This window comes from Pangasianodon hypophthalmus, chromosome 16 (assembly GCF_027358585.1).
Source record: "Pangasianodon hypophthalmus isolate fPanHyp1 chromosome 16, fPanHyp1.pri, whole genome shotgun sequence".
Classification (NCBI taxonomy): Eukaryota; Metazoa; Chordata; class Actinopteri; order Siluriformes; family Pangasiidae; genus Pangasianodon; species Pangasianodon hypophthalmus.
The window spans coordinates 3,564,713-3,579,574 of NC_069725.1; the positions used below are offsets into that span (position 1 = coordinate 3,564,713).

The 14,862-nt window shown below is 37.8% G+C and overlaps 1 protein-coding gene across 4 annotated transcripts in view; it reads left to right on the plus strand.

The window, feature by feature from the left end:
• Positions 1–14,531, plus strand: part of l1camb (L1 cell adhesion molecule, paralog b) — a 54,577-nt gene extending 40,046 nt beyond the window's left edge. For 3 of the 4 annotated variants that reach the window (XM_026944992.3, XM_053240668.1, XM_053240666.1), the window contains 14 exons: positions 431–532; positions 1,374–1,574; positions 1,938–2,008; positions 3,008–3,233; positions 4,433–4,548; positions 5,353–5,623; positions 6,938–7,060; positions 7,270–7,446; positions 8,659–8,772; positions 10,074–10,217; positions 10,396–10,527; positions 11,281–11,353; positions 12,608–12,619; positions 13,213–14,531. In XM_026944992.3, coding sequence (XP_026800793.3) covers positions 431–532; positions 1,374–1,574; positions 1,938–2,008; positions 3,008–3,233; positions 4,433–4,548; positions 5,353–5,623; positions 6,938–7,060; positions 7,270–7,446; positions 8,659–8,772; positions 10,074–10,217; positions 10,396–10,527; positions 11,281–11,353; positions 12,608–12,619; positions 13,213–13,495 — 2,045 coding nt within the window. In that variant the 3' untranslated portion in view covers positions 13,496–14,531. The remainder of the gene's footprint in view (positions 1–430; positions 533–1,373; positions 1,575–1,937; positions 2,009–3,007; positions 3,234–4,432; positions 4,549–5,352; positions 5,624–6,937; positions 7,061–7,269; positions 7,447–8,658; positions 8,773–10,073; positions 10,218–10,395; positions 10,528–11,280; positions 11,354–12,607; positions 12,620–13,212) is intronic. The other variant, XM_053240667.1, reaches the window with a different exon arrangement.
• The last annotated feature ends 331 nt before the right edge of the window (positions 14,532–14,862 follow it).

Here is a 14,862-nt window from a genome sequence, read left to right on the forward strand (position 1 = left end):
TATGGGTAAGTGAATAAATGAAGGAGTGAGTGTATGGGTAAGTGAATAAGTGAAGGAGTGAGTGTATGGGTAAGTGAATAAGTGAAGGAGTGTATGGGTAAGTGAATAAGTGAAGGAGTGAGTGTATGGGTAAGTGAATAAATGAAGGAGTGAGTGTATGGGTAAGTGAATAAATGAAGGAGTGAGTGTATGGGTAGGAGACTGAGTGAATGAGTGAGTGTATGGGTAAGTGAATAAATGAAGGAGTGAGTGTATGGGTAAGTGAATAAGTGAAGGAGTGAGTGTATGGGTAGGAGACTGAGTGAATGAGTGAGTGTATGGGTAAGTGAATAAATGAAGGAGTGAGTGTATGGGTAAGTGAATAAATGAAGGAGTGAGTGTATGGGTAGGAGACTGAGTGAATGAGTGAGTATTATCTATCCCCCTGTAGATAAGCCTGAACCTCCTCAGTCACTGAAGCTGGATGAGAAGGAGAGTCGCAGCGTCACTCTGTCCTGGAGCCCCGGATACGACAACAACAGCCCTGTGCTCGGTAATTCACCTTTATACTGATATACATTGTTTCTGGGACACTGACTAGATTTACGGTTACAGCAAATCAGAAAGCTTCTGTGAAGATTTCACTGTACCCATCATGCACTGGGAGACTGCGACAGAGCTCTGCACTGAAATGAGCAGCATGCGGCACAGTGACGTTGCAGTGAAGTGGACGCGTACTGTATGATCCACAAATATATTAAAATACACTATTTGTTATCATTATCTGAAGATCCTGTCTTCATTTTTTAAATTGTTGTGTCGTTTATTGAGATGATAACATGTTTAAGTTAATGTGGCAGAATCTTTAGACTAATTAAATAAGTGTAGTAAAAATAATTAAATAAATATAATATTTTATGTTATAATATGCTAGAATATGATGTTATATACTGTATAATAAGGACTCAATAAAAAGCTATACAAATATAATTGAATCGAACTTTTATAATATAAAATAGATACGTAAAAAAAATGGGTACATAAACAAATGTAGCATTGTTGTATAAAATGTTCTATGTATGTATTTATGTATTCACTATTTATCTAAACAATATTTATCCAAACATTTGAATTTGTTTATTTGTTTGTTTGTTTTTTACATTTGCCTAATTTTTAATTTATTCCTAATAATTCAGTTGAGTTATATATATATATACATACATATATATATATATATATATATATATATATATATATATATGTGAAACCTCATCAGTTCTCTGAGCCAATCAGAGCACAGCGTTTTAAAGAATGAAATCTTATTTAAGAACAAATTTTAAGAAAAGCTGTATTAGTGTGTGAAGCCTGACAAGTCTCTCGCTCTGCTCCTGTAGAGTTTGTGATTGAGATGCGAGAAGATCTGCACTTAGAAGCAGCGAGCTGGAAGGAGCTGAAGCGTGTTCCTGCTGAAATCCATCACCTGGAGATTTCTCTGCTTCCCTTCTGCACGTACCACTTCAGAGTGGCGGCGGTTAATGAGATCGGCGCGAGTGGCTTCAGCGATCCGTCTGACTCGTACACCACACCTGCTGCAGGTAACACCATCATCACCTTAACAGGATGTGTATGATATCTAGTCTCACATACATTTCCTGTCTGGTTATGTAACATTACCTAGCTAAATGTAAACAAGAAAACAGCATGTGTTGATCTACAAATACAAAATGGAGGTTAATTATTAGTATAGTTATTCATTATTATGATATCATTATTATAAGTATTATTATAAGTAGAGTTTAGATTAGATGTCTGCCATCTCAATATTTTCCTAATGTTGGTCACATGTAACAAAAACAAACAAGAAAGATTCCTAGCTAGCTAATGGTAGCTGTTCACTGCTTTGTTCCCTCTAAAATCACATCACACAAGGACCTCTAATTGTCACCCGATTTTTGCAGAGCCTGACATGACCCCGGCGAACGTGAGGAGTGAATCTACTAATCCAGACAGCATGATCATCACATGGGAGGTATGGAGTGATGGAATATCCTCTACACTCTTACAACTAACTTTATTATCCAACCAGCCAATCACATGGCAGAATCTAGAAAATCGCACGGATACTGATCAAGTGCTTCAGTTAATGTTCACAGACTTAAAAACAACAAAAAAAAATGGTCTTTTTCCAATCCAGTTTTGGTGAGTCTGCCCACTACAGCCTCAGATTCTTGCTCTTGGCTAACAGGAGTGAACCCGATGTTGTTTTTTTCCACTGCTGTAGCTCATCTCCTTCAAGATTTGACGTTTTGTGTGTTTCGGGATGCTTTTCTGCTCACCACGGTTGTAAATAGTGGTTATTTGAGTTAGCACAGTCTTCCTGACCTCTCTTACCTCTCGCAGCTCAATGTTTGTTTTCTGTTTTTTTGCAACATTCTGAGTCTAGAGACTCTAGAAATGTGAAAATCACAGAAGATTTTCTGAAACACTCAAACCAGCCTATCTGGCACCAACAGCCATGCCATGGTAAAAGAGATCAGATTTTTGAGCTGACATTTTTCCCATTCTGATGCTTAATGTAAACAGACTTTGTGTAACTGACGCTCGTGATGTGTATCTGCATGGTTTCCTGCATTGCGCTGCTGCCACATGATTGTTGGATGAATAAGCAGGTGTACAGGTGTTCCTAATAAAGTGGTCACTGAGTGGATGTATTAATGTAGGTGAAAGCAAATCTTCTTGTTACTTTAGTTAAGCTATTCCCATCAGTTATAAGAAAAACTACAGAATCTAAAGCTGCTGTCTGATCTCTAACTGTAATAAACAACAATATTTTAAAATATTTATATCTATATTTTAATATGTTCTAAATGATTTGACAGTCAGACAGACAGAATGACATAGTAAAGCCTAAGAATCACTAGAGAAGCCAAAAAAACATTTAAAAATCAGTCAATATGAATTTCTTTCTAGAAATCTCTCTCTCTCTCTCTCTCTCTCTCACTCTCTCTCTCTCTGTCTCTGTCTTTAGGAGCTGGAGCCGAGGCACTTTAATGGCCCAGGTTTCGGGTATAAAGTGTTTTGGCGTGACGCAGCCGGCCTTGAGGAGCCCTGGCAGTCTGCGTTTGTTTCTCATCCTCCATTTATAGTCAACAAAACAGGTACCTTCGTGCCCTTCGAGATCAAAGTGCAGGCGGCGAACGGCGTCGGCGACGGACCGAGTCCAGAGGCTGCCATTGGCTACTCCGGAGAAGACCGTACGCTTCACTTATTCCCTCTTAACTTAAATTAACAAGTGGCACATAGATACTGTAACATAGTGTAATGTTTATTTAACAATTTTTGGAACGAGTCTCCAGCATCCTTGTAACAGTCAGAGGTTTTTTGGTAACATGACAAGCTGCATTGTGTGTGTGTGTGTGTGTGTGTGTGTGTGTCATTATCTTAAAGACACTGAGGAAACAGAGAGCCTGGTGAGGGAACGACTGTTTATAGCTGCTATAACATAAGTTGCTGTTAATAATCAATTACAAAAACGAAGTGTTTCTTTGCTAAGTGAGTATGCAGGATGATGCAGACTTTCATAAATGTCAGATTTTGACCTTTAGAATATACACATTACAATTCCAAAACCTGGACAACATTTTTAAGACATTTCGATAAAGGCTTATTGTTAAAATTAGATTCTAAATTAAAAAATACCATAGTACAAAATTATTTTTGAATTATGGTACAAATTTAATTCTGAAACAAAATGTATGGTAATACTTTCTATTAAGGCTATATGTCTAATGATCTATGAATATATTCATAACATGTTATGATGCATTACTTAGGCTTTATACACATTGTTCTAAATATTTATGGAGAGGCATTACAGTTTATCATGACATTTATAATGCATTTATTAATGGTTATCAGAATGCATTTAAAGCAGTGTTTATAACACGTATAATTTCCAATTCCAGAGAAGTTCAGCACTAGGATTTTTTTAAACAAAAATTTCCAATGTTTTATTTCTCGCACTAGTTTTTTTCATCTATTAATGAAAAAAAATGAGTAATCTAATGTGTTAAGAACACTTCTTATAATGCGTCATATTGACAATTCACAACGCATGATAAAGAAAGCTATAATGTGTAATGCATTTTCGTAAATAATTCGAACAATGATGCCTTATGACTGCATTCGAACATGATAGTTCATTATCAGTAGAAATAGGAAGTGTTATAAAAGTATTTTTAACAAATTTTTTTTTTTTACTTAAAAACAAACAAAGTTTCACCAGGAACACTGTTAATGTCTTCATTATTATTCTAAAATAGTAGAAAATGAATGAACACCCTTCTAAGAGAAGGTGTGTCCTAACTTTTGAGAGGTACACGACTATAATCACAGCTACAGATTGAGGAACTTCATCATTGCAGTGATTCTTTTCTCTCTCTGTCTCTTCTAGTCCCCATGAAGGCCCCGACTCAAATAATAGTGAATCTGGTTAACGCTACAGCCGCGTCAGTCGTGTGGGATCCAGTCAGTAGAGAGTCTGTGCGTGGACATCTTCTTGGCTACAGGGTACGTTAATAACGCAGACATAACCATTATTCTAAACCCAACTGACAGTAGCTTAGTGAGCTAGCTAAGAGATTAATGTGAGCCTTTTACTCTTTAAGGACGGAGTATAAAGACAGACTCGTGTCCTCGCTTAGCCCAATAAACTCCAACCATTCATTCTCAATCAAGTAGCAATACTGTAGCAAGCATAGCCAAAAACACACTGACGAACCTGGTTTACTGCTAAAGAGCTGCGAATGTATAGCAAGACGCACCTCTGGGGGCGGGACATGTATTGTTCTGCAAAGCATTTAATTGGACAACCGTGAAGACTTCCCCAAATATGGATCATCACAAAATAAGAATTTTCACAAAAATCAGGAGATGAACCTGCGAAGATGGGTGAGTGTGCGGAAAATGTGAGGGGCCCTCCTGCCATTTTTCTTCTCTTTATTAACATTGTTCATCACACTATTTTTATTTATATATTATTTATATATACTTTAAAAACAGAGCTATCAAGACAAAATGATGTTGGGGTAGCATTGCATTACTTTATAGCTTAATCTACAATTATGTCATCCTTAATTATTTCATCAATAGATTATCTCGAGCATTTAGGACAACTCGGCTTCCTCTTTTCCTCTTCTTTTCTTTTTCTTTTTCTTCAGGTCACTTTTCTTCATTTTGAAAAGCATGACAATTCAAAATAAAGTCGCACATGCCAGTGAGATAGGGGCTTCCTGGTACAGTGTTGTACCCATTTTCTGCACTTTGAGGTTTGACATCTTGTGTATGTGTGTGTGTGTGTGTGTGTGTGTGCAGATCTACCTGAGGAGGCTGGGTTCCAGAGGAGACCATTCACACAGAGGGAAAGAGAAGCGAGCGCTAGCTACGGTGAGAGAGATGGTGCGAGACATGGAGCGAGCGATGGAGAGTGAGGAGGAAAGACAAGTGATCGTCGTTAAGGGAAAAGACGAGGCGATCGTGAGTGGTCTGGACTTCTACTCCAATTATGAGCTGTCCATCACAGCCTTCAACAGCAAAGGGGAGGGGCCTCTGTCTAGTCCCACCTACTTCAGCACATCTGAGGGAGGTGAGCCAAAGCGAATTAACATCAGAGATCATCTGGCTATCGTGATCAAGTCATAATGCGGCTGCTTCTTACATCATTTCCTGCTTAAATTAGCAAGCCTAGATTCTGATGACTGTCTTAAGATTTTTCTCAATTTTATGCAAATTTAGTATTTCTGATATTGAATTTGAGATGTTTTTGTGCTGATTTTGTTACACAGACCTGGCAACCCAGCAATAGTGTCAGATTTTTTTTATTTCTGTGTAAATTTTATGTTTAATTAAAAAATAACATGTAACAAATAATAAATAATACATATAAAAACACGTATAACAAATAATAAATAATAAAGGATAAAATGATGATGAGAAAATGTCTCATGCATGAAAACTAAATTTAAAAAAACTTCTGTCCCTTTTGATTCAGAATGATTTGAAGCATATCACAGTTTTACAGAGAAATTATTTCTTAATTATTAAGTATGTTCTCAATTATTTCTTGTTTTCTTTCCAAAATTTCATTTTATATGTATATATAAAAAATATATATGTAAATATTGGCTGTATTAGCCAAAAAAAAAGCAAAAAAAAATGGGCCAAGCCCAAAATGGCAAAATATTAAGCTTTTAATGGTCTTAACAACAAATCATTGGTCAGGAAATTAGCGATAATTAAACAAATAGATAAAGGAAGTTAGTACGGGAGAGCTTTTCCCTTTGATTTCTTTAAATAATGACTAATCTTTTAAGAAAAAAAAAAAACATCCCAGAAGATATTTTTGGAAAGTTTTGTACACCTAGACATGTGTTAGTTTGAATTTTGCATCAAACATTTTAATGATTATCATGATTTTTCCTTTGCTTACAAGAAGACTATAGAAGTGAATTTCCCTGTTTCTAGCTTTTCCCCAAACAAACAGTTCGCTGCAGCAAAAGGAAACCAGCAAATGGAGGCACAGGAGCTCTCAGGAGTGCATGTGTTTGATTCTTGCTCATTTACTGACCAATGAATTGCTGTTAAGACCATTAAAAAAGCTTAATATTTGCAATTTTTTGGGCTTGGCCCATTTTTGCTCAGAAATATAAAGCACCCATTTTGTTTGACAAACAGAAAAAAAAAAACTTTTAGGTCTTTGAGAAAGAAATGAGTTAAACCTGAGCTTTTTACTGTCTCATTGCACACACGAAAGACTTTTCTAGTATTTTATTCCTTCTATATTCTATTCTGTGGATTAAGATGGCTTAAAAATTTTCATATTGCCTGTGTGTGTGAATGTGTGTCAGAATTGTAAGACACCTGTAATAACCTCTAACTCTTTCTCTTCTCCTGCTTTCAGCTCCTGGCCGTCCATCAAACTTCAGATTTGAGAGTCCATCGGAGACCGAGCTGATGCTCCTCTGGAAAAAACCCCACAAAACTAATGGGATCCTGAGAGGATACATCATAATGTACCAAGAGCGTACGTCATATTTTAATTAGCATGTGACTAGAAATCTGAGTAACGGACAAGATGAGAATCAAGTTCTCAAGTGCTAATAATGATCAGGGGGTGTGGTCAGGGGGGCGGAGCTGGACTGCAGGAAATGTATAACAACAGGAAGCAGATCAAGAAGCCTCTATGAGAATTATTATTATTATTATTATTATTATTATTTTTATGTTCTTTAGTTGTGGAGAAAGGTCTCAGCACGCTACAGACGGTGAAGATTGAAGATCCGAGAGCAACGCAGTACAAAGTCGACAAACTGGACTCGAAAAATTACTACATTTTCTCCCTGAAAGCTTTTACTGATGCTGGAGAAGGAGAAACCATCCATGTTAATGCCACCACCTTGCTCGATGGAGGTAAAGACATACTTCCTGTTCTGTTCAGATTCCAATAATCCACTTTAGAAACTGTTATGACATGTGAAAGCGGTTTTTGAGCCTGGGATCGGTCTCTTTAACTAAACCGTGGCACGGTCCAGATCATGTGTGGAAGCTAACCGCACTTACTGCTGAGTGCCGAGTAATGTGATTGGTTCAGCTTGTCACGTTTCTTCCTGACTGTACTTCTGTGATACCAGGGAAAGAGTTATTGCTGTTATTGATCTATAAAAGCAGATGTCCATGGGACTGGAGTGCTGTAATTCACTCACATTTGTGGTGTGAATGCTTTGCGAAAAACACTGCAAGACTAAAAGTACTCTGGCTCCAGGATTTGGCATGGCGAGCATCCAAAAAGTGCTATTTTTCACCACTTACGTGAAAATTTATTTAAAAAAACATAAGCAAATGGATGACCTTAAAAGGGATGCCTGCCATTTTGCATAACTGCGTGCCCAAAATTGACGTATGGAATTATGCAATTGATCCACAGTTCGGAAAGAATTCCACTCTGCGAATGCAAAATAAACTATTATTATTAGCCCCGCCTTTAAACGAACCCTGAATCGGTCCTGGGAGCGGACTTGAGTATTTGTGCCAAGTGTGAAAACACGCTGAGTCCTGGGATGAGCAGCAGAACACTCTTTATGATTACAGCAGCAGCTCGTACAGTTCTACAGGATCCATGTGAGATCATCACTGAAGCAAGGGTGAGACTTGGACACAATATTCAGGTTTTAAGATCAGTTAAATTTCTAAATCGCATCCTGAAGTGAACTTCTGAAAGCCTGGAATGAACCGTAGGAGGATCTGATGAACATTTGCAATAGAAAGTGCTGAGTCGTAGCCAATTTAGTACATAACTGCATTTCCCATAGTGAGGTTGAAGCTTGGTTTCAATTCAATTCCATTTTATTTGTATAACACTTTTAACAATGCATATTGTCCCAAAGCAGCTTCACATATATATATAAATTCCAGATATAAATTTATAAATTTAGTTTCTTTTTCACTAAAGGATTACATTAAAAAAGTAAACAATGTAGTATTTATCTCCACTATCTGTTTATTACATGTTCTCTCTGTAGAGTTTGGTATTTTTGTGTGTTTCCCTTCATCAATACAGAGAGACATTATTTTTGATTAAACATCTGCATTATTTTTTTTTCTGTTTTTTTTTTTTTTTTCCAGTTCCACCAACTTCCATAAACACAACAGTTGGAGAAACGACTGTGAATCTGAGCTGGGTTCCAGGAGAACGATACCGAAACATCAGGTTTACCATTCATTACCAGGGGAGCAGCGGTGAGCAAGGGATCGGGGGAAATGAGGAGAGAGAGAGAGAGAGAGAGAGAGAAAGGAGATTATTAAAGAAAGCGTTATGAGAGAGATTAGAGTTCAGGTTGTCAGTATAACTATAATAGCTCATAGAGCTGTAATTTAATACTGTATGATTTACTTATTTTCCAAACTTCAGCATGTGAGACAAACAGCCATGAATTCAGTTTTCTTAGAGAAAATATCAATAGACAGGATATGACATTTCACTCTATAACTGCACAAATTGTAGATAAATTATTTAGGACTGATTTTTTTTTACATTAAATCAGCTGCTTCCAGTGAAATTGCTATTTTGCAATTTATCCATGGACACATTTTTAAGAGGAGAATAAAGCCTTATGTAAGCTTTGTTTGCAAAGTGCTATATAAATTGTTATTATTATTATTATTATAAAAATACATACATAAAAATATAGAAAATTATTTTTTAAAAAAGATACTGTGATATTTCAGAAAAGTGTATTGTGATAGATGTATGTTGTGATAGCATCATGATCTTTTTCTTGATCTTCTGAGGTTTGTTACCTAATTTAGTTAAATAAATTGCAGTTGTGATGCTTTTCCCGCCGCAGGGAGACTCTCTGCGACTGCCTGGTCCATACAGTGGGGTCCAAAAGTCTGAGACCACACTGAAAATTATTTAAACCTGAAAATAAACAGAAAGTTTTAGAATTTTGAAAATTCTAAAAATAAAAAAAAAAAGAAATGTGCAAGATCTTGACTATTTAATATTCAAGATTCTGCACTATTTCTTGGTCCCTGTTTAAATGTAAGCAAAAGTGTGATATTGACCATGTTAACTGCTTTGTACAGAAGGTCGTATTTTCCGTGAGTCTCATCCCTTCCACTGAAGCACACGATCAGACGACACTCCAAAAGATTTGATCGAAACCAGATCAGCTTTTGCACAAACTTGTGGAGTCTGTGTCAGCTCGCGTGCACACTGTCATTGAACAAGAAACTATGAAATTCATGTTAATATTTCAAAGATTCTACTTTTCACTCAAGTTGTTGCTGATAATATCATTTGTAATGAAAACCTTTGGGTTAAATTGGAAGAGAAAGCCAAACAGAAGGATTGTGACTAGTGCTCTCTTGGACCCCACTGTACGTGCATTTTAGCATAACTACTTTAAAAATCATGGTGCCACCTGGTGGTTTGGAGGCTCCGTGTGACTACTTATACTGCTTAGAGCAGGAAACGGTCCTGTTCCCAGTAGTCCAGGTAGTCGCAGTGTGTAAAAATGTGTGTGTGTGTGTTTTAGGTCAATGGGAGGAATCGGAGCAGGTGAATTTGACGCAGGCCTTTTATCAGCTGCAGGGACTGAGAGCAGACACAAAATACCAACTCAAAATTCGCTACAACAACGAGACACACTGGACACACACCCTGCGGACTACAAGACCAGGTGCACCTCCTTTTTCATATTTAACTCTCCTGCCCTGTTAGTGTTCACTGTTTAGACAACAGAGCCACTCAGGATTAAACCTAAAATAATAATATGAGTCTTTATACTTTCTAAACTTCCTCTGTTGCACCTCTTTACCTGTTCTTCATCGCTGCGTGGTGTTATTTCCGTGGCTCAGTGTTACCCGTGGTGCAGAACAGCTTTGCCACTCAGGGCTGGTTCATCGGCCTCATCAGCGCCGTGGTGCTGCTGCTGCTAATCCTGCTCATCCTCTGCTTTGTCAAAAAGAGCAAAGGAGGAAAATATTCAGGTAACACACACACACATATGACAGGTTTGTATTAATGCACTCGTTCTAATATGTTAGTGTTTCTATAGTAACTACTTACACAGGCGGATCACTGATACGGTGAAGTTTCCCGTAAGGAGACGTCTATTTAACATTTCTGGAAGGAGTCTCCAGTGTCAGAGCTTAACAGTCAGAAAGCTTTTTTGCCACAGGAAAGTCTTCAGGACTTTGCGCTTTGTGGTTTCTCAGTAGCATGACAAGCTGCAATTTTTTTGCCTTGTTAACATCGAGAGAGATTAAAAGAGAGACCGATGAGGGAATGAGCATTTGTAGCTGCTATAATGTAAGTGCTAACCGGAGCTAACTTGGTTTGCAGACGTTCCACAACTGCATGTTAAACGTGACTATGAAAGTGTAAATAATATGATGTGTTGTTCTTTAATTTAAAAATAATGCAATCATTGGCAAATTGCTGTGGTATAAGAGGAATAAAAGACGGAAAATAATCAACTTTGCGGTGGGAACAGAAGCTCCACTTTGGGCCACATCACACTACCCTGTCATTGATGATTTTCCTACAACAGCACTGTCCCTAGTGTTGTATTCTGTACTTTTTTTTTTTTTTGTTAGTTTACTGTAATATGTTCATTTTTCAAATTGGTCTTTTCTACTCTACTTGTTTAGTTATTTTTAATGTTTTTATTTGCCTGTTTCATTCTATGATTTCTCGAATATAAATCTTTAAATCTTTATCTTTATTTATCTTCATCACAGTGAAGGATAAAGAGGAAGGACAGATGGACTCTGATGCGAAACCCATGAAGGATGAAGGGTTTGGAGAGTACAGGTACTAGTTTACTCCCAGAGCATGAACGACATCTGCGTTATTTTCATAAACAACATTCCGTCACTGAACTGTGTTTTCTGATTGGCTGTGATCAGTGCAGTGTGTTCTGATTGGCCGAGAGCAGTGCAGTTCTGATTTAGTGCATGTAGAGGAGTGAGTCAATACCAGGGGTTAGTCATTAAGAGACAACAAGTCTGGTGTTAATAATGTAACATACAGCACTGCTGCAGCTTTAAAAGCATTAAGTGAGCAGATTTCTTATTTACAGTACACAGCTGAACTGTCTCACTGTTAAAGACCACATTCCTGTAGTGTTAAAGGGATAGTTCACCCAAAAATGAAAATTCTGTCATCAGTTACTCAGCCTCGTGTCGTTCCAAACCCATAAGACTTTTGTTCATCTTCGGAACACAAATGAAGATATTTTTAATGAATCCTGGGAGATTTCTGTTCCTCCATTGACAGTTCATGTAACTAAAACTTTCAAGCTCCAAAAAGTTCATAAAGGTATCGTAAAAGTACTCCATGTGACTCCAGGGGTTTAATCCCAATTTTATGAAGCAAAAAAAAAAAAACTAAAATTAAGTCTTTATTCACAAAATAACTGCATAGATCTCCGACGCGCGTTCATGGGAGAACTGCAGCGCGTGAGTGTTGTGCTGATGCGAGAGTGGACCCGGAAGTGCTGCACTGTTTACAGCAGAGTTTACAGTTTCTCAAGGTTCTGGCATGAACCTTGCAAAAATCAACTTAGAATGTAACGAACGAAGCGCTTCCGGGTCCGGCTGTATCGCTGGAACGTCCGCTCTCACGTCCGCTCTCACGTCAACACAACACGCATGCGTCGTGGTTCTGTCGTGAACGCGCGTCGGAGATCTATGCGGAAGTGAAGATATTTCGTGAATAAAGACTTCATTTTAATTGGGGTTTTTTTTGTCGCTTCTTAAAATTGGGATTAAACCCCTGGAGTCACTGGATTACTTTTACAATGCTTTTATGAACTTTTTGGAGCTTGATAGTTTTGGCTACATGAACTGTCAATGGAGGAACAGAAATCTCCCAGGGTTCATTAAAAATATCTTCATTTGTGTTCCGAGGATGAACGAAAGTCTTATGGGTTTGGAAAGACATGAGGCTGAGTAATTGATGACAGAGTTTTCATTTTTGGGTGAACTACCCCTTTAAAATGTTAACATCAACACTGAGATTTTGCCTGATGATATTTTTATTCTCCCAAATGCTGTCATAATGCAGATCCCTCGAGAGGTAAGTTTCATATGTTTGATAATAATAATAATAATAATAATAATAATAATAATAATAATAATGATGTGTGATGAATCTCAGGCTGTAAGTTTGCAGCAGTAACATTGAGTGGCCGTCCCTGACTGCTTATTCCTACCTGTCTTATTTTCTGCTTTTTTTAAAGAGTGTTTTATTTATATATCTCCTAATTTATTGTCCAGTTCTAATCTGTCTTTTATTCCCTGCATTTGATAATGCCAATAATGCCAATGTTCATTTTGTTGATGAAAAGCAAACAAATTCTTCTTAAATATGATCTCCTGATATTTATTGAGGTATTTTGCCAAAATTGATCATAATAATTTTTGTTACCTCACGCAAATATGTTAGTATTCGCCTTATATAATCAGTCGATTTGCTATGATAAGCTTGTATCATGATCTCCTGAATAATAATAATAAATAATAATAATGTTAACGAGGAAAAGCAGACTGTTCTAATCTACAAATTGTGATAAATAGCGTGATGAATGTCTGTCTGTTTGGATGACGAGAACTGACATCATCTAATCTGCTTATTGTCCTGATCTGATTTGTGTGTATTGGATTATTTAGCAGCGACAATGACGAGAAGCGTTCGTTCAGCCAGCGCTCGCTGTGTCCCGATCTGAAACGCGAGAGTGACGACAGTCTGGTGGAATACGGAGACAGCGTGGACATCCAGTTCAACGAGGACGGCTCGTTCATCGGGCAGTACAGCGGCCGCAGAGACACGCAACCATTCACACACGGAGAGCATGAGAGCTCAGGGGTCCCGTCCCCAACCAACCCCAACATGCACCCTCCACCCAGCGGCAGCTTCCCCACCTCCGTCACCGGCGTCTTCGGGGGGAACTGAGACACGACCGGACGACTCTGCTGTATCACGAGAGAGACTGAGATGGAGAGATCAACCTGACCTAGTACTGGCATTCATTCATAAGTAAACAAAGCTCATTTATTCCCTGACTAGCAACTTTAATTTAAAAAAGACACAAGGGGACGGAAAAATATTCCATCACTGCCGATGACATTAACAGTTTTTAAAGCACACACACGCTCATACAACTAAATACACACATACACACACACACACAAATTAGTCTAAAGGCCTGGATAGACTTTTCGTCTCACATCCAACAGTGACATCACTGTGGGTTACCTGAGATTTTTCACACTCTAGAACACCCTCTCATCTAACGACACAAAATGGCCGCCCCAAACATTCAACTCACAAATCGCATCTTCAGCGTATTGGCCATCAAACCGCAGTGACTTCTAATGGCTCCGCCCCCTTTAAGCTACGTAGCACAGGTCACGTACCTCCGAGAACAAAACTTCCACACTTCATTTCTCACTGGTTCGTAATAGTGTGTTACGTCTCACCATGGACATCAGATACACACTAAATTCTTGATTTATGAAAGATTAGCATGTAAACTTGATAAAACCGGAAATTAAAAGATTTAGCTGTTGTATGGGGGAGGATCGCGTCTTTGATATGAGCAAGATCGGTTTTTTCATGTTTGCCTTAATGAATATGCAATTTGGTGTGTTTCTACCCTGTGTGTTCCAACACACACACACACACACACACACACGTGTACATACCTTTACAATACACACGTACAATACATACCTTTTACACCAGTATTCAACAGTTTTGAAACAGTCTAATGCCTCTAATAGTTGTTATACTTGAGGCTTAGTTTAAATATTACGACTCCGAACATCCGAATTCATTGCGGCTATTTTACCCGATTGCACGCACAAATTTTAAATTTTAAATTTCGTTATTTGCGGTATTAGTAAATCAAGGCCTAAAAGTACACAAAATACATGATTTGGGACAAACTGGAGAGAAATAAGTCATTACCTCAGGAAAACTGGAACCATGACTGAAAAGTCTGACCAATAAATAGTGAATACAATTTGATTCACAGTCTATGTTATGCAAACACTTCTGAAAAACAGAAAACTGAAAAACACACTCTGTGCTACAGAGTTTGCTTATATATGTAGTTTATTAGCTAACTTGTTCTAGCTGAGTACCGGTTAGGTCCCAAATTACAATGTTGTGAATTAAACGTAGGTGTTGAAATTTTGCGATTGTCTGTTGAAATCATCGTCTCCTTGGTGATACGACTGTGTATATCGCGTGAAGTAAATTTTATGTGCTCCAAGGAAATCACTTCAAGCATAATTATGCTTACTATCGATGGCTAG